This window comes from Myodes glareolus, chromosome 18, assembly GCF_982192425.1.
Source record: "Myodes glareolus chromosome 18, mMyoGla1.1, whole genome shotgun sequence".
NCBI lineage: Eukaryota > Metazoa > Chordata > Mammalia > Rodentia > Cricetidae > Myodes > Myodes glareolus.
Genome location: NC_142043.1, coordinates 47,453,250 through 47,480,990, shown reverse-complemented (window position 1 = coordinate 47,480,990; position 27,741 = coordinate 47,453,250). Strand labels below are relative to the sequence as shown.

At 48.2% G+C, this 27,741-nt stretch overlaps 1 protein-coding gene across 8 annotated transcripts in view; it reads right to left on the bottom strand.

Annotated features, from left to right (window-relative positions):
* Positions 1-3,127: 3,127 nt before the first annotated feature.
* The window catches only part of Prf1 (perforin 1), a 30,224-nt gene continuing 5,610 nt past the window's right edge, over positions 3,128-27,741 (bottom strand). The window contains exons 3-8 of one of the 8 annotated variants that reach the window (XM_087898147.1): positions 22,254-22,379; positions 20,495-20,640; positions 13,148-13,228; positions 10,018-10,262; positions 7,136-7,710; positions 3,128-4,782 (exon numbers count right to left, since the gene is read on the bottom strand). In XM_087898147.1, the coding sequence (XP_087754273.1) occupies positions 3,654-4,782; positions 7,136-7,668 (1,662 nt within the window). In that variant the 5' untranslated portion in view covers positions 7,669-7,710; positions 10,018-10,262; positions 13,148-13,228; positions 20,495-20,640; positions 22,254-22,379 and the 3' untranslated portion in view covers positions 3,128-3,653. Of the gene's footprint in view, positions 4,783-7,135; positions 7,711-8,923; positions 8,950-9,850; positions 9,954-10,017; positions 10,263-13,147; positions 13,229-20,494; positions 20,641-22,253; positions 22,380-27,741 lie in introns of those variants that run through there. The other 7 variants (XM_087898151.1, XM_087898150.1, XM_087898149.1 and 4 more) reach the window with 7 other exon arrangements.

Genomic DNA, 27,741 nt, shown 5'->3' with positions numbered 1-27,741 from the left:
GCTGGAGTCGAGGACTACTAGCCTCTGGGGAGAGAGATGCGGAAGGATTCTGGTGTCTTCCAGGCCCAGGATGGTGGTGCCTCAGGATTCCCACCGTGCAGACTGATACCGTGACACTGAGGACCGTCAGGTTGAGACAGCTGTGGAATCACAGCGGAGATCCTTTGAGCCCCAAAGCTACTGCAGAAATCTTTGGTTTAGCCTCATTGGTCACAGCTGGGGACACCTGGGGTTGGAGGAGCAGTCTCACGTGGTTTTCAGTTTGTTTAAGAGAGTCTATAGGGCTGGGTCTCAGCAGCTGGTCCCTGAGGGGAGAGTGGAGACCCTTTTTATTTGTGCGAGTCACTCCTTGATTGTTTTCTAAGGTCCTTCCTGTGGTTGAGGCTTGTCTCTGTGCAAATAGCCCAAATCCTAACCTCTCATGAGACTCTCACCATGCATGACTTTGGCCCCCAGCAGCTCGGACACAGCCCATCACTGGCACCTACTTGGTGCCAGGACTGTCCTGTCTCTGGACAGCTGTAAGTGGAAGTCAATCCCCGAAGGAACTTACTAGGCAGCTTGGGGACTGAAGGGGGCCCAATAACAAACTGGAGATAGCTTCACCCCCTCTGGGTCAGGTGCACCTCAGTTTGGTGTGCTCTCCTGGTGGTTCATAACAGTCTCTAACTCCAGTTCAGAGGATCTAACACTCTTTTCTGGCCTCTGTGGGCATCAGGTATGCATGTGGTGCATACCTTACATGTAGGCAAGACACTCATACACGCCGGGCGGTGGTGGCACACGCCTTTAATCCCAGCACTCAGGAGGCAGAGGCAGGCGGATCTCTGTGAGTTTGAGACCAGCCTGGTCTACAAGAGCTAGTTCCAGGACAGGCTCCAAAGCTAGAGAGAAACCCTGTCTCGAAAAACCAAAAAAAAAAAAAAAAAAAAAAAAGGGAACGTGTGTGTTTGTATGTATTTGTGTGTTTGTGCATGTGTGGGTATATGTATGTATGAGTGCATGTGTGTGTATGCATGCATATGTGCTTATGTCTGTGTGTGTGTATGCCTCTGTGTGTGCATATATGCATGTGCATGTATATGTGTGTCTGTGTGTATAGCTGTATATGTGTGTATGCATGTGTATGGTATATATGCATGCATATGTGCATGCGCAGATGTATTATGTGTGTATGTGTACATATATATGCACATGTATGCATACATGTGTGCTTGTGTATGTATGTGTGGTATGCTTGTGTGTGTGTGTGTGCATGTGTAGAGGCCATCTCTGTGGGGGGGGGGCCTGTATAGAGGCTATTTCTCTATGTGTATGTGTGTGTATGTATGTGTATGAATGTGTAGAGGCCTGAGCTTTGGTGTCATTCTCAGAAACAAGCTCCACTTCCTTGAAACAGTTTCTTACTGGCCTAAAGTTCACCATTGGGCTGAAATGGCTGGCCAGCAAGACTCGAGAATTCCCCTGTCTCTGCCTCACCAGCACTGGGTTTAATGATAAGGGTAGCATTTTTGTATGGCTTCTGGGACCTGAGCTCAGGGCTTCATCCTCTCCAGGAAAGCACTTTACCAATAGATGTATCTTTCCCAACCTGAAGGAAGGGTTTTAAGTACCACAATGACGTGGTCAATGTGTTCAAGGTCATCTTTGGCTACAGGTCAAATCTGAAGCCAGACTGGACTACAGGAGACCCTATCTCAAAATGTAAATGGTGCACTAGAGAGATGACTCACTAAGAGCACTTAATACTCTTGCAGAGGACCCGGGCGCAGTTCCCAGCACCCACATGGTGGCTCACGACTGTCCTTAACTCCAGTTCTAGGGGATCTGGCATTCTCTTCTGGCCTCTATAGATATCTGAAGGCAAAACGTTTATAGACATAATATAAAAGTAATAAATCCTTAGAAGGTACAAATAAACTCTCTCCTGTGCCCTTGGCCTCCCAATACGGTGTCCATGGTGGAGTGCCAGGCCCAGACACCTGGCTGTCTTATTGCTCCCGTTAACTTCTTTGACCACAGTTAAATTCTTTGCTGGACAACAAAACAAGGAGGAAATAAAAAATCCTCCCAAAACTCTGTTCAAATAACAGCCCTCTTTTCCCTCTGACCTCAGCTTCTCTATATGTGAGACCAGGAGGGCTAGCAGATGACCTTCCAGAGTTCATGACCTCTCTCTCTCGGGATCCCTTCTCTGATCCTCCAGAAGCTGCTAACCCCCTTCAAGCAGTCCCGAGGAAAGAGAAAAGCACAGAGTATCCTCTGAGAGAAGCTGAGACAGGCTAAAGGACCTGCCGAGTGAATCCCTTCCCTCCTCAGTCCTGCAGATCTATTTTCTCAGTGGAATTGGCTACAACCACCCTTTATTTTCACCCAGGGCTGCAGGTAGTGGGTGTCATGTATCAAGCTGTCAAGCTGTGGTCTCGTTCGTGTGTGGCTGAGACCGGAAACATGTAAGAACAGTGGTTTCCATGGCTTTTAGACCCTTCTGATTCCCCCTGCTTGCTGGGGATTTTGGGTCACTGCAATGTCAAAGATTGGGGTTTGAGTCTCTGGGTCTCACACGTACCTCATAGTTAATTTTGTTGGGGGTTTCAAACCCACTCAGGGTCTGTGTGGTTTGTCCAAGCCCCTCAGATTACAAACAACCATGCATCGCCAAATCCTGCCACAGCGCCCATGCGGCCACAAAACTTGCCTGCACTCCATGGCTTGTGTCCCAAGCACATGAAACAAAGAGGGCATCACTTGATATCAGATCCTGACGTGCCAGCTGAGCAGGTTGAACTTAGGAGACTCTCGGACCACCCTGTTAAGAACCACTCCTTCCCCCATGGTGTGAAGGAGGGGGGAACTTACAGACCTGTGCAGATGGATTCTCATGGAAGCTGAGGTTTCTGATGAGCAGCCCTGGGCTGGTGACAGCCTGTGCACGCACACGCACATACACGCACGCATGCATACACACACACACACACACACACACACACACACACACAAACACTTATAGTCTTATAGTCTGCCAGGCTGGGGCTCCTGGTAACTTTAGAAAGTGAGAAGAGGGAACTGGAGAGATAACTCAGTGGTTAGGAGCACTGACTGCTCTGCCATCATGCCACCAGCATGCTTACCATCAGATCATATTTATTGGCCCTCTGTCAAGCTATATACTTGATTTGTCAGGAGCAGAATGAGGGACAAAAGGCACACAGGAATCGGGGCACACAGAGGTTGTCTCAAACAGATGATCTTGTTGTGTCAAGGAGGGAGGTCCTTAAAATTCAGCGGAGACAGCCTGCTGGCCGCCTGCTGGTTTCCTGGCCAATGTTTGTGTTGTGCACCAGCAGTAGCTGTCAGGCTTGGTGACATCGGAGGACTGAGGCAGTGTGGACAGGGAGGGTCAGGGAAGCTCTAGTTCAAGTCTCAGTCTCTACTGCATATTATGCCATGGTGAATCCCCCTGGGTGAATTCAGTTGAGCACTTTAGGGTGTGCTATTTTGCTATTTTTTTTTTTTTGAAACAGGGTGGCCTTGAACTCACAGATATCCACCTATCTTTGCCTCCCAAGTGCTGGGATTAAAGGCATGCACCACTATGCCTGGCTCACAAGGCATGCTGGGTTTTTTGTTGTTGTTGTTTGTTTGTTTGTTTTTTACCACACAGCCCCACTGCGGTTTCCTGGAGGATCTCCTAGGTAGCTCACGGGGGCATACTCCAGGCAGGTCCCTCCAGTCAGGTGGGGCAAACACTTGACATGGTAGAGGAATGTAATACTGCCATGGTTCAGGTTACAGGTTGTCTCATGGGTCCCAGCCGTGGGAGACCTGTCACAAGAACCGAGAAGTTCATCATTCCAGCCATTGTCAGCATCCCAGACCTGCACCCTCAGAGGTCCGCCTGTGGACAGGAGCACATCCCCAAAGTCCAGCTTGTCTGTCCACTTGGGGTTGTCATTGTTCCACACTGTGCTGGTCCTCAGCTCCTGGCCCCCAAAGAAGACCTTCACATAGGCATCAGAGGATGTGAAGTAGTCTCCCCACAGATGCTTTGCCCGGAAATTGGTCACCAGCAGGTGGGCCAAGCCCCTCTGGCGTGGACAGCAGTCCTGGTTGGTGGCCTTCGAATTGTGGCATACGCATTGGCATGAGTCCCGTGTGTTCTTATGCCGGCCTGCCCTACAGGGTCGGCTACAGTTCTGCCAACGAGCCCTGCTTACCACATAATGGCTGATAGCCTGTCTCAGTGCCTCCCGCCTCGGGTCTATATCTTCCACCAGCATGTGCAGGGACTCCAGGCTGTAATCCACCAGCCCAGGGCTGCTGACCAGCGAGGTTAGCCAGGTTGAGAACTGCTCAGGGGTAGCCTGGTTCCCGAAGAGCAGGTCACGCATGGAATCGAGGTGGCCGCCGACTACGTCGAATTGACGCTCTCGGTAAGTCTGGTGGAAAGAGGTGGACATCTTGTGCTGTTTCTTCTTCTCCTCGCAGGCTTTGTACTCATTGGAGGTGCTGGCGTGGGCACCGATGCTGACCTGGGCCTCCACGTTCAGGCAGTCTCCTACCTCGTCAGCGGTGAGCCCCTCCAGGGTCAGCTGACATGTGCGCAGGGCTGTGAGAACCGACACACGGCCACCTAGGTTCATAGCCGTAATAAAGTGGGTGCCATAGGACGAGATGAGCCTGTCATAAGCATCCTTCGTGGAGGTGTTGAAGTTGGGGGGCAGCCTCCTGAGTGCCCTTCTGAAATCGGGGTGCAGTGGGGGTTTTTGGACCAGGCGAAAACTGTGGTGGAGAGCAGAGCGTTAAAGGAGTCTAGTGGGTGGCATTTCCCTGACTCAGTTCAACCTTCAAGGTCCCTCCCCCATACATATACACAGATAGGAAAGTAGAATGGGGCTACATGGGGCTAGTTGGGAAAAGGGAGGGGTTAGCAGGAACTGGGATAAGAATGTGATTAAAATATATACATGTAGTGAAACCCATTGTTATTGAAAATTAATATATGCTGTCTAAAATTATAAAGAGTGTATATGTGGGATGTTGTGCGAACTGTAATTCGTCAGATATTGAGGTAAATGCTGAAAGATCAGAGAAGTAAAGGAGTCAGTCACTAGAGAGACCTTTTACCTCTACCGAATCCTCAGATCAAAGTGGGCAGATCCTGTCTCCAGGAATCCTCAGACTGAATGCTATGAGCTCTTGTCTCTTCCGCCTTAGATTCCTCTCTCTGCCCAGCTGTATCCCTTCCTATCTCCACCTCCCCAGTGTTGGGATTAAAGGCATGTGACTCCCAAGTACTGGGATTAAAGGTGTGAGCCATCACCATTTAGTTTTGTTTCTTTTTCAGACTGCTTCAATCTTGTGTACCCCAGTGTGGACTTGAACTCACAGAGATCTGTCTGCCTCTGCCTCTACCTCCTGAGTGCTGGGATTTAAAGTGTGTGCCACCACTCCCTGACCTCTATGGCTAGCTAGTGGCTTAGCTCTGCATTCTAATCTTCAGGCAAGCTTTATGTGTTAGATCATAAACAAAATATCACCACAGTGGGGTAAGGGGTAATGTGGGGACCTGAGTTTGGTCCCCAGAACCCACACAGTAGAAACAGAGAAAAGACACTCTCACAGGCTGTTTCCTGATCTCCACACACTTGCTGTGACACACAGATGCACAAACTAAATAAGTACATAAAAAAATAAATGAAATAGAAATAGTTTTTAAAAGCCCGAGAAACCAGTGCAGAAGACGTGGAGTCACTGTGTATCCATGCAGTGAGGAAGAAGGACACAATCAGATTTCCTCTGTTCTCTCTCCCTACCTAGGAAGGACCCCGTGGGAGGTTGACAGTGCCTGGGAGAGGGGGGTTAGATGCTCCCTGCTTGTACCTAAATGTCACCAAGCTCGAGTTCAGGAACAGTCTTCTTCCATCCTGTTTTTCTCTAGATGTGGGTGCTCATAAATAGAGGAGGCTTTTCATGGATGGATGGATGGATGGATGGATGGATGGATACATAGATACATAGATGATAGATGGATACATACATACAAACATACATAGATACATAGATGATAGATAGATATATACATAGATACATAGATGATAGATACATAGATACATAGATGATAGATAAATATATAGATACATAGATGATAGATAGATACATATTTAGATACATAGATACATAGATCATAGATACATAGATCATAGATACATAGATAGATACATAAATGATAGATAGATACATAGATACATAGATGATAGATAGATACATAGATGATCGATAGGTACATAGATACATATATGATAGATAGATACATAGATACATAGATAGATACATAGATAGACACATAGATAGATAGGCAGACAGGCAGGGCTGTAGGATCTGTAATCTAAGGACCAGTGCCATGGTTAGTTTTGTTGACTTGACACAACATAGAATCACTTGAGTCCCAGTGAGGGACTCTCTAGATCAGGCTGGCCTGTGGACATGCCTGTGGGGGATTGTCTGGACGGCTCAACTGATGTGGGAAGAAGACTCAGCTTGAAAATGGGCAGTGCTGGTTCCTATTTTGGGGCTCTGGACTGTATACGAATAGAGGAAGGTAGCTGAGTACTAAGCATGAATGCATGCATTTCTCTCTGCTCTTGACTGTGGGTGCGACGGGACCAGCTGCTCCAAGTTCCTGCCGCCTTGACATCATGTGATAATGGACCGTCACCTGTAAGTGGGGCTAAAACAAGCCCTCTCTTCTTAGCGCTCCTTGGTCAGGACATTTTATCACAGCAACAGAAATGAATCTGGAGCAGTGGTTCTAAACTTGGGGGGGGTCACGACCCCAGAGGGGGGTGTGTCATATAGCAGATATTTACAGCACGATTCATAACAATAGCAAATTACGGTTATGAAGTAGCAACTAAATAATTTTATGGCTGGGGTCAGCACAACATAAGGAACCGCGTTAAAGGGTCACAGCATCAGGAAGGTTGAGAGCCACTGGTCTAGAGCAGTCAGGATTTGGTGTCCTTCTGTGAAGCCGTCTGTAGACTATGCCTCTGTTTCAGAGCTCCTGGACCCCTGAAGGATCCCACTACTCTTCCGGCTCCTCTCTCCCGCTGCACGCTGCCCCAGCTCTTACCTGTACAGGTGACACTCCACTGTGTCAGAATTAAAGCTGTACTGGTCCTGATGGGTCTTCTCGGCTGCAAAGTTGGCTACCTTGGAGTGGGAGCCAGCCATGGACACACGCATGCTTGCCTCGGGCTTGGGGTTCACATCCAGCCCCACACGCCAGTCATTATTGATGTTAGCAGCTGCATCCCGGGCCACACCCTCCGTCGAGCTGACTTTGGCCGCGGCCACTTTACGCTGGCAGCCTGAGCTGTGTGGCCGCCAGTGGGCAATGGCCAGAGGCAGGAGTTGTATAGCATCTTTTTGCAGGGCATTTTTACAGAGGGTGCAAGTGCGGTCAGGCCTCAGGAAATTCTGTGTGTTCACTGGGAAGGAGCCGGAGCGGCGGAGGGTGGTCACGTCCACACCTTCCCCAGCCAAATCTGCACCTGGCACGACGAACTCGCGCTTCTTCTTGCATTCCGACCAAGGGGCTGTGTAGCAGGGAGCGGGAATAGGTGGTGGCAGCAGCAGGAAAAGGCCCAGGAGGAACAAGTGCATGGCCTTGGAGCTGTGGGTACAGCTGCCGTGAGCTCTGGAAAGCTGTGGAGACAGGGATGAAGGATGCTGACATCACACACCACTCGGGATAGTCAGGGAGAGAGACTGAAATAACTCTTTAGTTATTGCATGCCAGAGTTGGCCTCGTCCATTGTGCAGAGAGGCCCAGAAAGGTTAAACGTATAGCCTAGAGTCACACAGCCAGGAGGAGCCCCAGGCTGAGATTTTACTATCTCAGACCTAGTGGGAATCAAGATTGATGACTCTGACTCCGGGCAATGGATGGGGTGTGGGGAGATGGCTCTCACTGTAAGAAGGGACAAAGCACCTATAATAGGTTTAGGCTTTAGAGAAGTGCCATTTTCTACCCACAACAGGGTACCTTTTCCTACCCGATTCCGGGGATGGACCCTAAAGTCTCATGCAAGGTAGGCAAGTGCTCTGCCTCTGAGCCACACTTTACCTCTTTATTTATTTATTTTGAGACAAAGTATCCTTTGTTACTCAGGGCGACTTTGAAGTCCCTCTGTAGCCCAGACTCGCCTTGAAGGTCTGATGCTCTAGAGGAGCTAGGATCCTAAGCCTGTGGTCCCAGGCAGGGCTCCTAGCTAATCCTTTCTCTCTGTGTTTCTAATTGCAGCACTCACTTCTGTCTCTCCCTGAAGTGAGCTTCCTTCCCCTCTTTACACTTCCCATTTGTCTGCTCTGAGCGCCCTGGAAGGGTACCAGCTGCAGTGCCACAGTGAACAATGGCTGCCCTGTGTCTGTGTCCTTGGCTCTCGTGTGAGGGGCTTTGAAGTGTGCCTTCCCCTGCTCAGGTTTCCTGTCTTGACATTCCCCACCAAGTTCTTTGTACTTGGACTAATGGGAGGGACAGGCACCTATTTGTTGCCAACTGCTGGGCAACAATAACCTGGATTGTTGATCAACAATCAACTAGAAGGTTCTTCCTTGCTTTGAGATGGGTTAGGGGCCTGTTTTTGAGTCCCGGTCTAGCTCCGTTCCACTTCACTGGTTCTCAGCCCGTGGGTCGTGACCATTGGAAACCGTGTTTCTGACGGTCTTAGGTTCTGAGACACTGCTCAGGAGCAAAATTACAGTTATGAAGTCACAGCGATAGACTTGCTGCTCTATCTCCTTCCAGGACCCTCAGAGATCTTTCTCCTCTGCTGTCTGCCGTATGCAGCAGGGTGTTAGGCGAGGGAGTGGGCACTGAAGTGTCTCTCACACCTAGCTGCAGGCTGTCATGACCTACCGAAAGCAGTGACTTGGAGGCGGAGTTCAGGTGTGGGGCTGAGAGACAGAAAGGCAAGAGGGAATCTTGTCAAGCTTTCTGGTCATCCTGCTTAGGTGACCAGAACGCTCCTGACACTGATCCATGAACATCAGTTCCCTTCTGGAACTCATTGTATTGTTAGGTAATCTGTCTACAGGATTTTGCTTCTCCCTTCCCTTCCCTTCCCTTCCCTTCCCTTCCCTTCCCTTCCCTTCCCTTCCCTTCCCTTCCCTTCCCTTCCCTTCCCTTCCCTTCCCTTCCCTTCCCTTTTCACTTCCCTTTTCACTTCCCTCCTTCCCTTCCCTTCCCTTTTCCCTTCCCTTCCTTTCCCTTCCCTTCCCTTCCCCATTTCTTCCCATCTCCTTCCTTCCCCTTTCTTGCATCTTTTGCATCAGGATCTCACTGCCTTCCTGATGGTGGAATCATAGGTGTACCCCACACCAGGAGGCCCATTTCCATCTTATAAAGACTCTAACTGGGGGCTGGAGAGATGGCTCAGCGGTTAAGAGCACTGGCTGCTCTTCCAGAGGTCCTGAGTTCAATTCCCAACCATCACATGGTGGCTCATAACCATCTGTCATCAAATCTGGTGCCTTCTTCTGGTATGCAGACATACATACAGGCAGAATACTGTATACATAATAAATAAATAGATCTTAAAAAAAAAAGACTCTAACTGCCAGGACTTGAAATAGCCATTGAGACAGTGGATAGTCTTCATTTACACACGAGCTCTAGAGTGGGCACAAGACCCATGAAGGAGTTAGTGACCAACCTGAAGGCTTTCAGAGACCCGGGGCTCATATTTTATGGTCCTAACACTTCTGACTCCTTCGGGCCCTGCCTCCCAATTCTCTTTCCCAGAGTATCCCAGCCTCCCTGCTTCCCACCCTTCCTCTCCCGTACCTGAAGTCCCACAGAGATGCTGCAGTTCAGGGGACACCTGCGCTCTCAATGGACGCCTTTGAAATGGTGCTGCGGTCCCTAGGCCGGCCCACCCTAGTCACCGTCACATCACTACTGCTTCCTGCCCTGCCCCCAGACTGTGGTCACAGGTCCCCACCAGCACCCACCCTGTTGTCACCTCTTCATCCGGCCTGTGACAGCCTTCAGGAAGTCAGCTGTGAAGGCCAGGGCTTCATCTGCCAGGCAGAGGTGTAGGGGTGTGGGACTCTGGTGTGGACCAGCAGGCTGACCATTCTCTGCTTCTGCTCTGAGTGTATAAGCAAGGAGCTGTCAGTCAGTGAGTGTGGCCTGGGCTTGAGTGGCCTCTTCCTGTCTCAGCTTCTCATCCAAACCTGTGGAAAGTCACCACGTCCTGGGAGAAGGGACATGCAGATGAGGGGCAGTGTTCAGAATCAGGCCTTGCTCATCACTCATTCTTAGTACTTGTGACTGTCCCCTCCTCCCTGGGTGGTGGGGAGAGATGTTCACAGCTGGTGCCCACTTCCTGTCCATACCTACATCCCAGCCCTGCACCAGGTTTGAGCAAGCTAGTACTGTTGAGAGCTAGGAAGGAATGAGAGACTGTTGCCCACTCTGCTTTGCCTGAGGTTAGAGTGGGGTGGTTTCCATGGGTGGGGTGACTCACAGGCACCTTCTGGGGGCAAAAACAAAATCATACGGGTTATGAGGTGGGTAAAAGTGGGCGAGGGGGGCTAGTTCTCAGCACCTTCAAGTGCGTACGTGCTGGGAACAAGTAGCCACAGACCCCAAGCCACATGGTCACATCTCGCCCTGGCTTATACCGTCTTCTCAGCCTGGCCTCCTCTTCTGTTACTCTTCTAGAAATGGCACCTAACCTTGCCCCATGCTGGGATTCTTCCCAAGTGGCCTGACCAGGAGGCCAAAGGTTGGAGGTATTTGGTCCCCAACCATGCTGGAAGGACAGTGGGAAAGGCATAGATACCTGTAAAAAGCCTACAGGGAAAGTCTGGACTCGAAACAGGCTCTCTCTAGCTCAGTTACACTGGAAACCCACTCTGCTCATCTATGAAATCGAAGGGAGGGTGCTGGGCATGCAAAAGGCCCCTTGTCTTACCTTCAGTACTGTAGTCATTATCCCTATTATTATCATCATGATCACCACTATCATCACTATTGTATCACCATAATCATGATCGCATCACCACCATCTTCATCAAATGAGCAGTATCATCTTCACTATCATCATATCACTGCATCACCAACCCATCAAATATACCATCGCCACCATCACCATCATCATCATCACCACCATCACCATCACCACCACCATCATCACCATCATCACCAGCACCATCACCACCATCACCACCACCATCATCACCATCATCACCACCACCATCACCACCATCACCATAATCACCATCACCACCACCATCATCACCATCATCATCAGCACTATCATCACCATCACCACCACCATCATCACCATCATCATCAGCACCATCATCACCATCACCACCATCACCATAATCACCATCACCACCACCATCATCAGCAGCACTATCATCACCATCATCACCACCATCACCACCATCACCACCACCACCATCACCATCATCATCATCACCACCACCATCATCACCATAATCACCATCACTACCATCATCACCATCAGCAGCAGCAGCATCATCACCATCACCACCACCATCACCACCATCACCATAATCACCATCACCACCACCATCATCACCATCATCATCAGCACTATCATCACCATCACCACCACCATCATCATCATCAGCACCATCATCACCATCACCACCACCATCACCACCATCACCATAATCACCATCACCACCACCATCATCATCAGCACTATCATCACCATCACCACCACCATCACCACCATCACCACCATCATCATCACCATTATCACCATCACCACCATCACATTACCACCACCATAATCATTAGGAAACCTTTGTCTTTTTAAGAATCCTTTTAGCCGGGACTGGAGAGATGGCTCAGGGATGACAAGCACTGGTTGCTCTTACAGAGGACCCAGATTCAATCCCCAGCACTCTCATGGCAACTCAAGTATGTAACTCCAGCCCCAGGGTTTCTGACACCCTCACACAGACAAACATGCAGGCAAAACACCAATGAACACAAAACAAAAATAAATTATGTGTATGTGTGTTTGTGTGTGTGTGTGTGCACGCGCGTGCGCATGTATGTGTGTGTATTTAAATAAAATAATCCTGGCACATGACATGATGTGTGTGTCAAAGGTTCCCCTTGGGGGTGTCCTTTAGAGAGCCATGGTGACACCAATGTTTCTGACAGGTCTGGACCGGCAGACTTGGTGAGAGTTGTCTTGTCTGTTACAATATGCTGCAGCACACAGCTTTTCCTCAGAGATACAGGTTTTGACTGTATTGAGATGTAATTCTCCTGCCCTACACGCACCCATTGAACATATCTGACCCCATGATGATTTTTTTTTGCTATGCTCAGAGGGCTGTCCATCTACCACCACAGCAGACTTTAGAATATTCTCACCACTTTCAAAAAAAAAAAAAATCTGAGCTCCCTCACCAGAGAGCATCTTGTTTTCCCTTAACACTGACCTAGTCTGTATCTCTGGATTTTCCTGTTTTCTTACTGTTTTGGCTGTTTTTTCTTTGTCAGCTTGATACAGACTAGTGTCATCTGGGAAGGGGACCTCAGTGGAGGAAGGGTCCCCATCAGATTGCCTGTAGACAAGTCTGAAGTGCTTTTTCTCAATTAACGATCAATGTGGAAGGGGGAGGGCCCAGCCCACTGTGGGTGGTGTCATCCTTGGGCTGGTGGTCTTGAGTTGTATTAAAAAAGCAGAGCAAACCATGAGGAGCAAGCCAGTCAACAGCTCTCCTCATGGTCTCTGCTTCAGCTCCTGCCTCCAGGTCCCTGCCTTGAGTTCTTGCCTTGGCTTCCCTCAGCCAACTGTGACTCTGGATATGTAAGTTAAATAGGCCCATTCCTTTCTACGCTACGTTTGGCCATGATTTTTATCACAGCAACAGAAACCTAACTAGGACATTGATTTTCACATAAATGGAATAATCGTGCAATATGACTGTTGCTGTCTGGCTCATTTTGCTCAATAGCTTCAAGCTTCACGAGTGTGGGAGCATGTGTCAGCCTTTCCACGGCGGAATAATATATGATCGTATGGGCACACCACATTTGCTCAGCTGTACATCAGGGGATGGTCATATTTTCCCACTTACTCACTATTATGAACACGGCTGCTCTGAGTATTTTGGTACAGATTTCTTGGTTTGAACACGTGTCTTCATTGCCTTCAGTGTATGCCTAGGAGTGGAATTGCACAGTTATGTGGTAGCTCCCATTTTAACCTCGTGGGAACTGTTTTCCCAAGGGGCTAAAGCATTTTCCATTCTCACCCGCGCTGTGTGAGGGCTCCGGCTTCCCCACCATATTTCCTACCCTTATGATTGTCTGGCTGTGCTACCCTAGCAGGTTTGAAGAGATCGCTCACTGCGCTTTCGATTTTGATTTCCCTAACGGTGGTTGCTAGTGTTAGACCTCAAACCTGGGGTGAATGGCTGAGATGCCTAGTTAACATCTCAGTTAAGCAGATGCTGGCTGCCAGGCTCTCTCTGCATCCCTTAGCCTTTACTGTTACAGGGCCCTCTTGGTTGGGATATGTCACTCCCTAGCCTAACCATCTTCAGCCTATGGGCTGGGCTGCCCTTCCCACAGCTGGGCTTCCCTATATAATCCAACCGTCTAGGTTACCTGGTCCTTTTGTCTACCCTCTTTTGGCTCTCCTGGCTACTGTGCCTGGTTCCCCTCTTTCCCATCCCCCCCCCACTCCACACATGGCCCAGCTCAGTCTGGTCATGCCCACCCTGGACCCCCTCAGATGCCCCTGACTCTGGCTATGCTCTCCCTAATATCTATAATAAACCTTCTCTTCCACCACACCTAGGAGCAGTCATGGTCTTTCCTTTCTTATTTCTTTTTTTTTCTATTCATTTAAGAGATGTGTGCTTTGCATGTGGTCATGGGTCATTTGTTTATATTCTTTGGAAAACTGCTTTTCAAATCCTTTGCCTAGTTTTGAACTGAATTTTTTATTACTGAGTTATGATAACTCTTTATATATTTGGATCCTAGATCCTTCAGAGATATACCATTGACCAGGACCAGCAGGTCATTCTTCAGTGACAGGTTTCTGAGAAGAAGGACCAGGGGATCAGAAAATAAAGAAGATAGCAGAGTTTGGGATCAGGAGGTCTTGTCCAAGGTTTGTGTCACGCCAAGCAAGTTTATTAAGAAGTGCAGCGTCTTGTATTTGCCTTGTAGGGGAATATGAGGCAGAGTTAGTGTAAAGTTGTCCTACAGTGGGGTAAAGTCAGCAGGAAGGTAACCAAGCAATGTTGCACAAAGGGAACACAGGCTATCGCAAGTGCACATAGTGACCTGGGGACAGATGACCTAGCCTCTTCAAGGAGGAAAAGCCAGGTTGCCAGGAACTGAAATCTTAACTCCTCTGAGGCTCTGCCCAGCCTCAGGCTGGACCTTGCCAAGTCAGCAGCCTGCAAGGACACAGAAGCAGAGTTCCCTTTGTCTCTTCATCAGATGCTCTGAGACAGCCTGAGGCAGCCTGGCTCCCAACACATGGTTTGCAAATATTTCATTTCTGAGTCTTTTTTTTTTTTTTCATGGTCTTCTTTCCTTTCTTTCCCTCTCTTCCTCCCCACTTTCCTTTTCGCTGTATTAGGAGTTAAACCAGGGCTTCTCATGCTGGGTAAGGGCTCTTCCACTAACTCTATCCTCAGCCTTCCCTTTGATCTTCCTTTCTTTTAAACGAACTTGGGGGCTGCAGGCACCATATGCCCACAGTGCACTGACACACAGGCAGGCAAAACATCCAGACGTATAAAACAGAAAAAGAATGTGAGTATAAAAAAAATCAGGGGGGATTTATTTACCTTTTAAATTTTATGTGTATGGGTGTTTTGCCTGCACGTGTCTTTGCATATTCACATACAATGGCTGTGGTGTCAGAGCCCCTTTAACTGGAGTTACAGACAGTCGAGAGCTGCCATGTGGGTGGTGGGAATGGAACCCAGGTCCTCTGGGAGAGAGGCCAGTGCTCTTAATCACTGAGCCGTCTCCCCAACTCCTAAGCTGGCTCTGAACTCAGGCAAGCCTTGGCCTGTCCTGCTGAAGATTCATGAGTAGCTGGGATTATGGGTCTACACCCTTAGGACAACTTTCTTCCTCCCTCCATCCCTCCGTCCCTCTGTTCCTCTGTCCTTCCGTCCCTCCCTCCTTCCTTTCTTTCCTTTTCTTTTCCCAAAACAGGGTTTCTCTGTGTAGCCCTGACTGTCCTGGAACTCCCTTTGTAGACCAGGCTGGCCTTGAACTCACAGAGATTCACCTGCCTCTGCCTCCTGAGTGCTGGGATTAAAGGCGTGCACCACCACTGTCCAGCTTTTGGCTAACTTTCCTCTCTTGTCTTTTGCTTTTCTTCTTGTTTTCTAGTATCACTTTTGGCAAATGACATTTCTAATGGAAAATTTCAGGCCCGTGGGCTTGTTATTTATAGTACAGTACTTCTATCTTTAAAACATAGCTTTCTGAGTTGGTAGTATGGTATTCTATTTTATTTTTAGAAGGAGTCTCATTGTGTAGTCCTGGCTGGCCTGGAACTTAGTATGCAGGGCAGGCTTCTCAAACTCACATAGATCCAACTGCCTCTGCATCCTGAGTGCTGAGACTCTGGACTGTGCCACTGTACCTGACTTGATCGTGTTTTTTAAAGGATTTTTTTTCTGAAGATTTTTAGATGCTGTATAATGTTTTTTTAAGACCCTGTTCTTGTTTTATTAATCACCCCTGTAGGGAGGCATTTTTCTACTTTGTTAATAGTTTTCCTTATCTATTTTCTTCTCCTTTTCTATATTATTTAGTCTTCTGTTGACCTTTTTCCTAAGTTCTTCAGTTACACTCACTAATTTTCGGTCTTCTTTTAGGAAGTGTTGAGGCGTTTTCTTACATATATTTTGCCATTTCCTTACGTATTTTTAATCAATTATTTAACTTTTAATTGTATGGGTGGTTTGCCTGCATGTATATATGTGCACCACATACGCATCTGGTGCCCACGGAGACCAGAAGAGGGCATCAGGTTCCCTGGAACAAGCGTTACAGACAGCTATGAGCTGCTGGGTGCTGGTAAGTTTTGGTTACCGGGACTGAACCCAGGTGCCCTGGAAAAGCAGCTTGTGTGCTTAGCTGCCGACTCATCATCGCTCAAGCTCTGCTACCATATTTCTTCACAACTGCATCTCGTGAGGTTTTGCATGTGCTCTTTTCATTATGGCCTTGATGTCTCCCTCTGTCTCTGTCTCTCTTACACACATGCACACACATGCATGCACACACGTGCACAACACCCGAAACATAATTTAAAAGGATTATGTAGGAACAAGAATGGAGTGGAGAAACTTATACCGCTAAACATGAAGACTTTACTACAGAGCTGCAGCAATTCGGGTGTCAACATCAGGAGAGAAAAACGGACCTGTCTAGAACTCTGTCAAGTGCATTGCTTAGACATTATGGCAAACGGAACTGGAATACCCCATAAAGGAAAGACATGGATCTTAAATTCACCATATTGAAAATTCCACTGAAAGCAGCAACAACCAAATTTCTAGAAGATAGCACAACACATTCTCTTTACAATGTTAGTAAATTAAAGACTAATTAAGCAGAATTTTAAAGATTTAAAAAATACTTATTTTATTTTGATTTGTGTGTGTGTATGTATATGTGTGTGCATGTGTGTATGTAGATGTGTGTGTGTGCGTGCGTGTGTCTGTGGAGGCCAGAAGAGGGTATCAGAGTTACTGGACTTGACGTCATAGGGAGTTATGAACTGCCTGACATGGGTTGGGAGCCAACCTCCAGTCCTCTGCAAGAGCAGAAAGCACCCTTAAGTGCTAGTGCTGAGCCAACTCTCCAGCCCCCTAAACAGAATTTTTAAATTTTAAATTTTTAAAAAGATCTTCATATAAAGGGAAAGTGGATAAATTGGAACTTAAGAAAATTAAGACATTTTTATGAGATTCTGAGGGTGAAGCAACCAGTCTCTGAGCCAAGTTTAAACTCTGAACTAAGACAATAGAAATAGTACCTTGAGGGCAAGCATAAGATCCCATAGTATGAGGGCAGCATTTTCCTGGTTTGGCTGTAAGGGCACCCGGAGGTCACTAGGCTACATCTTGACTGGTAACAGAGCATGCTATCTTTCAAAGAGTCCCTGCTTTTTAGGCATGCAGAATGCAGAGTTACAGGGCCATGGAGGTTTGCACCAGGATTCTAGAAAGCCAGTGTGGCTGGGCAACGTGTCACATGCGCAGATTTCTCACGTGGCTCTCACAAGTAGGCTGTGTGTCAAACTGTGGCCAGGAAGTTGGAGCTGCGACTGAGATTCCAGGTGTCTTAGTCACGGTTTCCATTGCTGTGAAGAGACACCATGACCATGGCAACGCTTATAAAGGATAACACTTAATTAGGGTGGCTCGCTTACAGTTTCAGAGGTTTAGTCCATTATCATCATGGTGGGACATGGTGGCATGCAGGCAGACATGGTCCTGGAGAAGCAGCTCAGAGTCCTACATCTTGCAGGCACCAGGAAGTGGTCTGAGACCCTGAGTAGTGTCTTGAGCTTATATGAGACCTCAAATCCCACCTCCACAGTGACACACTTCCTCCAACAAGACCACACCTCCTCCCACAAGGTTACACCTCCTAATAGTGCCACTCCCTTTGGGGGCTATTTCTTTCAAACCACCACACCAGGATATTGTAGGATGTGGTACATCTGCCAAGGAAAGCTGCAGGTACTTGGTAGAGCCAGGGTAAGAGAAAGCATACGGAGACCACGGACAAAATGTCATGGGTTAAATGAAAAACTTTCATAAGCTCATGTATTCGAACCCTTTTATTGCCAGAGGCTGCTGAGACTACTGGACATAAGCCCTAGCTGGCAGACGTAGGATTGTTGGGGCACAGCTAGCCTGTTAGGATATAGCTTCATTCTGCCCATCACGACATGAGGTGCTCTACCCACACACCTGCTGCTGTGTAGCCACCCCGTCATGCCTTCCTGGCCCATGTGGATGGTAACCCTGAAAACTACGAGCCTAAAGAAACCCTTTCTCCCTTAATACACCGCTCCTGGATCTTCAGTCTGTGTCCTGAGGGACCCTCCTACGTCTGTATCAGCCTGTCAGACAGTCCCTCTGTGCTCAGACAACCCACCCCTGTTCAGTCACTGCTCACGATTCCCGTCTGCTTTAAGGGACTAGGAGTGCGGAGAAGCAAGACCCAGACAATTAAAGTCTCCTTGGCAGGGGCGGGGGATGATGGAAAAAGGAAGCACAGTTGGCCAGTAGTGAGAAGTCAGGAATAAGGGTCCCTCCGAGCTAATGAAGCTGTCAGCAGGAGCTGAGATGGAAACCACCTGCTCAAATGTCACCCTCCCCCACTCCCTTTTAAAAGACAGGGTCTCACTATGTAGCTCTGGCTAGCTTGGAATTTCCAGAGGTCCACCTGCCTCAGTCTCCTGAGTGCTGGGATTAAAGAGGTGACACAACCCACTACACAGAACCACCTTAGGGCCCTGGAAGTGAACGCAGCAGGCTTGTGTGTTAGTGAGTGCAAAACTGAACGGCTCACTCAGGAGCTAAAAGAATGAGAGGTTTATCACTTGCAGCAAGTAATGTGTGCCCTGAGTTATTTGCTCTCCGGGGGGAAACAAAGAAAACACCAGAAATTCTATGCATATCCATATAAGAAAGTCAAGGCATACTTTTGAGCATGCTCAGTTTAAAGTTCCTACAAAGTCACTTTCCAACAGGAAAGATGGCTGACACATTCCTGAGCACGCTCGTTTGCAAGTCCTAGACCATGTGCTCAGAAAGGAAATATGGCAGATATGAATGCTACCGGGCATGCTCAGTTCAGTATTATAACGAGCCAAGTTTATTTCAGGTTGCCTAAAAAGAATGAGTCAGAGTGACGTAGTGACCTTAGACATTCCTTGTAAGTTTTTCCAAAGAGCTTTTCCCTGAAACAAAAACGACGACTTTGGAAATAAGTTCACCGCCATTTAAAGAGCAGCAGGTTCTCCCCTCAAGCCAGGGCAGGAGTTTGCCTAACTTAGCAGCGATCACCAGCGCTGATGCAGAGTTCAGGACAGTTGAAACTGAGCCCAGGTGGTCAGAGGGCTGCTGAAACCCAAAGCAGGGTTGATAGCCCTCGCACAGATTGGCCACTAGACCTCAATTACTGACATTTCTTCCTGAGTCCCTAAACCCCAACTGGATCTTAGGTTCGGGTTTTTGAACACTGATAACATGCGCCTTTTACTACAGAAACCTCCGGGAATGGAATGGGTGAGTACTTCCTTCCTTGCCTGGTCAGTATGCAGGGTGAGGTCATAGGGCGCATGGCCTACAGGGAGGACACATCTCTAGCTGCTCTCTGGACAGTGGGGCTGGGCGTCTTACCCATTTATTTTGGAAGACTCAGTTGAGGTCAGCTCCTCTGAGCCAGAGGAAGCTGCTCTTGGCCAGTTGCCGTGGGCTGCAGGACTGCATGGCTCAGGGGTGCTGGTTTTGCATCTTGTACCATACAATCTCGAGGTCATTTTTAGCTCCATCCAGATTTGGGTCTTTGCACTGTACTTTAGCCCTCCGTGCGCTTCACCCTCTGGAGACCTCATCTTTCTGTGGCTCTGTGCTGAACTCCACCTAAGGCAGAAGCTCAGCTCTACTGGCCCGAAAGTAGCCAGCTGCTGACCGAATCAGGGGCCCTGGGAGGAACTTCTGACCCGGTTCCCACCCTACCACCTCCCAGCTTCCCCATGCTGACTAGGCTAATTGAGCTGGAGATCTTGCCAAAAACAGCCCTGAGGCCTGGGAGCCAAACTCTGGGGCTGCTGGAGGGCCCAGCTGGGTTCAGCTGCTAGGACTTAAAACGGAACAACAGCACCATGGCCGGAGGGTGACTAATAGTGGCGGCTCCAGGTGTCACGTCAGTTGTCACAGAAGATGATGGATCACTTACCCCGAGTTCTCAAGACTCCTCCCTGGAGGCTGATAGCCTCACTCACTTTTCAAACTGACTGCAGGACCCGCTTCTGACTTTTCCAGTGCTCCGCGGTGTTCCCTGCCATCTACCTGCAGTGTGGCCAAGTTCAGGTGTGGTGGTAGGGCATGCACTCTAAGGCTAGACCTCTCTCCCTGCGGGGTGGAGAAGCTCACAGTTTGATGAGGAAGGGCAGGTTGAATGCTTGCAAATCTGACTAGAGAATGAGAACTGTGTTCTTTGACGTCTCAAGTGCTGCCTCCAAGTCCCAACTAGCTGTGTGCCCTTACATTGTGTATGTAAGCTTCTCCGGATCTCAGGTCGCCTGTTTCTGAAATGAGGACACTATCTTTGCCACCAGGGTGCCATGGAAAAGTCAACAACATCATTTTTAACCCAACATTGGAACACGTTATTCTTGGCTGACTCACACACAGCATGTCCTACCTGCTAGGTGCTGGTCTGTGTAGAATGGGCTCTTTCGGGTCTTTGCATTGTAGTTTAATTCTCTGTGCACATTGCTCTCTGGAGACCTCATCTTTCTATGGCTCTGTGCTGAGCTCCACCAAAGGAAGAAGCTCAGCTCTGCTGGCCTGAAAGTAACCAGATGGTGACCGAATCAAGGGCCACGCAGTGGTGGTGGCAAACACTGTTAGTCCCAGTACTCGGGAGGGAGAGGCAGGTGGATTTCTGTGACTTCAAGGCCAGCCCAGTCTACAGAACAAGTTCCAGGACAGCCACACACATAGAAACCCTGTCTTGAAACACCAAAAACCAAAAGAACAAAACAAAATAAAAAGCAACCAACCAAACAAACAAACAAAAAGCAAATAATACATTTACTTTTTTTTTTTCAGATAGGCTTTTGTTAGAAGCCCAGTATAGCCTTGAACTCTCAATCCTCCCGCCTCTGCCTCCCAAGTGCTGGGATCACAGGCACAGGCCCTGCTGATCTCAGCGACAGCAGCCTTTACTCCCAATAAACATTGTCATTGGTATAATGCTGTGGATTAGTGCTCTTGTTGCTGAGACAAATGCCTGTGAAGAGGGAGCGCCCAGGAGGAAGGCTTTATTGGCTCACAGTTTGAGGACCGTGTTTATCACTATCGGGGAAGGTATGGAACTTCAGGCTGAGGTAACAGGAAGAAGACAAGGTTCCTTGCTCACATATCTGGGGACCAAGAAACAGCAACAAGACAGGCAGTGAGCAGGGTTGTAGACCTCATAGTCAGCCCCCTAGAGATCCTCTTTCTTAACTCCTTAAAGGTTCTATAACTTCCCAAAACAACATCACCAGCTGGGGACCAAATGTTCAAACACGTGGGCCTGCAGAGGACATTTTATGTTTAAGTCATAGCACACTCCTCTCCTGGAGACCTTTTCTCTCAAGTCTGGGGCCACCAGCAAAGACGAGGGTGGCTTTCCTGTACATCCTTTTGGGTAGCCCTGCCACAGGCCTGGCTTTCAGGGCGCTACCCTAGTGCACACGGAGCAGTTTCTGTCCTCATCTAATTCATTTCCACACCCATGATGCAATGAGTTCCAACTCACTGGGAATTCCCTATCCCCCAGGAGAGCTTGCTTTCCCAGTGAAGAGGTCAGCAGAGGAAGACCTCAGTATTGTCTTATGTGATACACATTGATTGAGAACCTCTTGTATGCCAAGGCCTGATGATACTAAATGTGAGCAAAAAAACAGGCTTTGCCTTAAGAAATGTGTAGGAGATGGGGCGGTGCGATGGCTCGATGGGCAAAGGAACTTGTTGCAGAGATCAAAAATCTGAGTTCAATCTCCAGGACCCATGTTGTGAAAGGAGAGAACTGACTTCAGCAAGTTTTCCTTTACATATTTGTTGTGATAACCCCCCACCACACACACACATCAAGAACTGTAAAATAGGGCTGGAGAGATGGCTCAGAGGGCAAGAGCACTGACTGTTCTTCCAGAAGTCCTGAGTTCCATTCCCAGCAACCACATGGTGGCTCACAACCATCTATAATAAGATCTGGCGCCCTTTTCTGGCATGTGTATACATAATAAATAAATTGATTAAAAAAAGAACTAAAATAATAATGACAACTTAAAAATAACGTGCAAGAGAGGGAGGGGCCTGCAGATGGCACAGCGCTTGCCTTAGTGGGAGCAAAGCTCTGGGTTCTTTCTGCAAGGCTAAAGGTAAAACAAATGTAATAAAGAAGCGCATACCCGCGAAACTGCAGCAACAAAACAGAAATGTGTGAGGGAGACAGGTGTGGTGCTGCCCTCCGTGTATTTCCAGCTTCCCGGGAAGCTGAGGCCGGAGGATCGCCTGTCTCAAGTCTACAAGCCTGCCTAGAAAAGAAAAGAAGAGGGAAGCAAAGCATAGTTCTTTAAACTAGGAGAATTCTGCAAGTCTGTAATCCCGGGCTGAGTTAGATCTTAAACTCAAGGTCAGCCTCTGCTACACAGGGAGACTCAGTCTCCAAAACAGACAAACCAAAAAAAGCTTCAACAAGAAGTGTATGTCTCTCTAGATCATAATAGGAACCTCCTAGAAATAATGTAGCAATCCTCCGGACACAACAAACATTTGGAAAGTCTCTGCCTGGGTTCAGCCTCAGTGATAGGATACAGAGCGGAAGTGAGGCCGCTGGTTTGCATGTATTAAGCTGATGAATTACAAAGAGGGGCTGGAGTGATGGCTCAGGTGTTGAGAGCACTAGTTGCTCTTCCAGAGGACCTGGGTTTGAGTCCTAGCACCCACATGGTGGCTTACAAAGGTCTGTAATTCTAGTCCCAGCAGATCCAATGCCCTCTTCTACCCTCAGCAGGCATTGCAAACCTGTGGTATACAGATACACAAGCAGGCAAACCACCCATACACATAAGATAAAAAGAAAAAAAAATAATGGTTTGATACAAGTAGCCCAAGCTAGAAACTTTGAAGGAGCATGGAATGACGAGCTGTGGGGGGCGTGGGGGTGGTCTGTTCCAGGGAGGACTTCTAGGAAATGAAGCCTATGAAAGAGGACCTAGCCATGGGAAAGGATGTCCCAGACTGCAGGAAGGTCTGGGGACTGCATCATGACTCAGAATTAAGGGGGGGGTATTGTAGAGGGGACCTTACTCACCCACTAGTGTCCCCAGTGAAGCTGGGATGTAGAGGCTGGAGGGACAGCCCAACACTAACTAGCAGCCCCCTCGCTGCCCGGCCGCCCCCCTCGCTGCCCAGCCGCCCCCTCGCTGCCCAGCCGCCCCCTCGCTGCCCAGCCGCCCCCTCGCTGCCCAGCCGCCCCCTCGCTGCCCAGCCGCCCCCTCGCTGCCCAGCCGCACCATCACTATGGAGCCATCCCTTCACTACCTAACTGCTCAGAAGCAGCTTTGACTGGAACATGGCCTCATGCTCAGCAGGACTTTCCCTTGTAGGGAAAATGTTAGGTATCATATACAAAAATAAGGTTATCTGTCTCCGGCTAGGTCCCAAGCAGGTGCACATTCAAGTCTGCCTTCCCGAGTTCTTAGAACCGCCTTCCTACTATGTAATCGGGGAACAGAATGGGGAGGACCGAAGTCTAATGGGGATCCCACAATACTTTACAAGGTGCTAGACACATAGCAGGCGCTCAATGAACATCCCTGTCCTCTAAAATGGCGGGATGCTGATTAGCGGTAAGTGCTTGCCTCTTAAAGAATACGTAGGTGACACCTTGGGACCGCTGATATTTGAGATGAGGCTTGCGAAAACTCTGACCAAATTGAAAGCAAAGATTTCCAGGTATCTACATCACTTGGCTTGACAGGGTACTCATCCTGGAAATGACCCAATGTCACCTCCAGCCAGACTACCTCTGAGTGGTTGTCACAAGGAGGGCTTCTCAGTCATTCAGGGCTTTCAGTTTCTAAGACTAAAGAGGAAATCGAGACCCATTGTCATTCCATCTGATGGCTCCTGCTCCCTGGTTCTCACAGAACTGGACTAATGACTGGTGGGACTCCGTTCTCCCCCCTCTCCCCGCCGTGCTCTCTCTCTCTCTTTTCTTCTTTTAAAAATTTATTTATTTGTTTGCCTACTCTGTATAGAAAGTTCCTGGCCTTGAACTCACAGAGACTAGCCTGCCTCTCCTCCCGAGCACTGATATTAAATGCGTATGTCACCATGCCTATCTTCTGTCCTTTCTCGACAGCAAGTGACATGTCTAGTCTCATCTCCACAAAGCTCTGTGTTCCATGTCAAGCACCCCATAAAATGGCCATGGTGGCACCCTCTTATAATCCCAATATTTGGGAGGTGGAGGCAAGAGGATCAGAAGTTCAAAGTCATTCTTGCCCAAATAATGAGTTCAAAGCTAGCCTGGGCTACGTGAGACCCAACCTCAAATAAAACAAAAGAAGACGATACTGTAGGTCAAGGCCTGAAGGTATGGCTTCTGGTATGAACGCCTGCCTCGCATTCATGAGGCTCTGGGCTCAACCTCTACACTGCAAAATTAAAGCAAGTGGATTTTTTGTGCTAACTGGGAAATTGCGAGAAATGACTTTTAGGGATTTTTGGGTTCACCAAACTCATGGTGTTTTGTGTTTTGCTTTGCCATTGTGCTTTGAAATTTTCATTTGTGTGTGGATGTGTTCCTGTGTGGCCATGTGGAGACCAGAAGTCAACCTCTGGTGTCATCCATGAAGAACCATTCAACTTTTCAAGTTAGTCTCTCTCACTGGTACCGGGGGCTTGCTGATTTGGCTAGCTTGGCTCTTCGGGGGAACTTCCGATCTCTGCGTCTTCATCCTCAGAAGTACAAAGTTTACATGGGTGCTGGTGATCAAACTCAGGTTTGCCATTCCCTGGCCCTGATTTTGTTTTTTAAAGGAGTCAGAGGCACTGTCTGTCAGCTATGGATGCTGACTAAGAGATGATGTGTGGGGTTTGCTTTAAATAACTTGGGTGTGGAGGCTAGAACTGAGGTAATACCGGCCGTGTGATTATAATGATTAGAGCTGGGTAATGAGAAAATAAGGGGGTCTTCGTACTATTCTACCTTCATTTACATAAGTGTACATTTCTGAGTAATAAAGACAAAAGGTCAATAAGTAAGCATCCCCTCTCCCACTGAGCCTGGTCACTACTGCAGCTGGGGCAGTGCAGTCATTTTGTGACGAAGAGGGGACAAGCCTGAAGATGAGACTAAGCATCTAATAAGGCAACATGGAAGGAGAGCTTAAAAATAGAATATGTAAGTGGTTTTGTGCATCGATATGATATCTAGGCTCGATAATTGAGGGGATGCTTGCTTGACATGAGTCCTTCTGAGTCTGGCTTATTTCCCTTCTTATGGTGATCTCCAGTTCGTTCAGTTTTCCTGCAAATGACGTAAGTACTTTCTTCTTCGTGACTGAATGAATTTCTGTGGTGTATATGAACCACATTTTTTTTTTTTATTAATCTGCTGATGGACACGTAGGCTAATTTCACAATGAGTGGAATCGTTTTGAGGTGGTAGATTCACCAGCTCAAGAACTGGTTTACTTTTAGATTTCTTTTTTAGTTGTTGATTTGTTTATGTGTTTTGTGTGTGTGTGTGTGTGTGTGTGGGAGGAGGTGCATATTGGGCACACTCGGGGACAATGTCCCACCCTCTGCCGTGAGGATTCTGGGAACTGAACTTAGGTTGTCAGGATTGGGGGCAAGTCCCTTCACCTGGCTAGTCATTTTACTAGCCTGGAATTCTTTTTCATGAGATGCTATTTAACGTTAAAAAGCAATTATTTGGCTACAGATACTCTTAATTGTTCTAGAAAAAGGAGCAATATAGAGGCCTGACCCTTCTTCGATGAGGGCTGCCACCATGGCATCTGAAAAGACACCAAGGCGGGAAGAAAAGCATGTAGGAAACAGACGGACTCTCTCAGGGCTCCAGGAAGCACCAGCTTCCCCACTGGCCTCTGGGGAAGAGGATGTCCACATCCCAATCACAGACCTTATAGTTTCTGGGGCGGAAATCACAGAACCCGAGCTGGGAAGGACAGCTGTCCTTTCTGGCCTCCAGCCCACAGGGATAAGGAGACTTCCTTTCTCTGAGCCCCCCAACACCAAGCAACCGCGCCACACAACGATTACACATAGGGTGCAAACAGCGCTGTTTCTAGCTGACCTCACGGCCCAGCTGCTCTCAAGGGATGGCCTCCGTTCTGTAATGCAAGACCATTCACTGTGGTTAGCTGAACCCAGCCGGGTCTCCTAGATACGGACATTAGACAGTTGCCAAAAATGTGTGGAGGAAACGCTGGGGAAGAATGAGGATGTGGAAAAAGGCCACAAGGCACGAATCTCTCCCTGTCCTCTGGATGCTCACAGAGTTCTGCCTGGGGCCACTGGGGCTCAGCTGTGCTCCAGGCCAGGCATCGGAGATTGGGATAACTGAGATCTGGTAGCCAGGATGAGTGGCAGATCACAAAACTGTGTTTATTCTCAGTCCTAATTGGCCCCAATTTTTAAGACCTTGTTTAGTAGAGCTGTAACCCTTAAATTTGAGCAAATATCAGAATCTCCCATAGCGTGCTAGCAGCTGGGCTCACTCTCTCAGTTTCTGATCCAGCAGGTCTGGGGTAGAGCCTGAGAACCTGCATTCTAACCAAGCACAGGAGTTAAGCCCATTCTGCAGTAAGGTTCCATATTTGACAATCACTGGCTTTTACCCCTGCAGACCCCGACTCTCAGGCAGAGGGAGGAGGAATTCCAAACCCTTTATCCTTTTCACTTTGACTGAATCAACCATAAGTGGCTCAAAGTGGTCCTGGGTAGGAGCGGAAGACTTACGTTATGTTGGTTGTGCTTAGATTTTTCTGTAGTACTGGGCACGGAACTAGGGTCTCATGAATGCTAAGCAAGTGTTCTATCCCCGAGCTACAGTCTCACCCCATCTGGGCAGGAGGACAGGGAGCTCAGAGCCTTAGAGGATTAGATGCTCTGAATGACCTCACTGTGTGGTCTTGAAAAGTTATCTATCCTCAATTTGTGCCCCTGTAAAATAAGCAATTAACACATTTCTGTATGTATTATTGTCTTCATTAGGGCTGTTGCTGCTGCAATGAAACAATGTGCCCAAAGCTATGGGGGGGGGTCAGTTATTTGGCTCTATTACTGAAGGAAGCCAAGACAGGAACTCAAGCAAGGCAGGAACCTGGAGGCAGAAGCGGATGTAGAGGCCATGGAGGGGTGCTGCTTACTGACCTACTTTCTTATAGAATCCAGGACCACCAGCCCAGGGGTGGTCCCACCCACCATGGGCCAGGCCCTCCCCCATTAATCACTAATTAAGAAAAGGCTCTACAAGACAAGAACTCCTGAGTAAATTGGGAGCATGGGAACCATGGGGGAGGGTTGAAGGGGGAGGGGAGAAGCAGGGAGGGGAGCAGAGAAAAATGTAGAGCTCAATAAATAGCAATAAAAAAATTAAAAAAGAAAAGACTCTACAGGGCTGCCTTATGGAGGCTTTTTAAAAAATATTTATTTATTTATTTATTTATTTATTATGTATACAATATTCTGTCTGTGTGTATGTCTGCAGGCCAGAAGATGGCACCAGACCTCATTACAGATCGTTGTGAGCCACCATGTGGTTGCCGGGAATTGAACTCAGGACCTTTGGAAGAACAGGCAATTCTCTTAACCACTGAGCCATCTCTCCAGCCCCCTGGAGGCGTTTTTAAAATCAAGGTT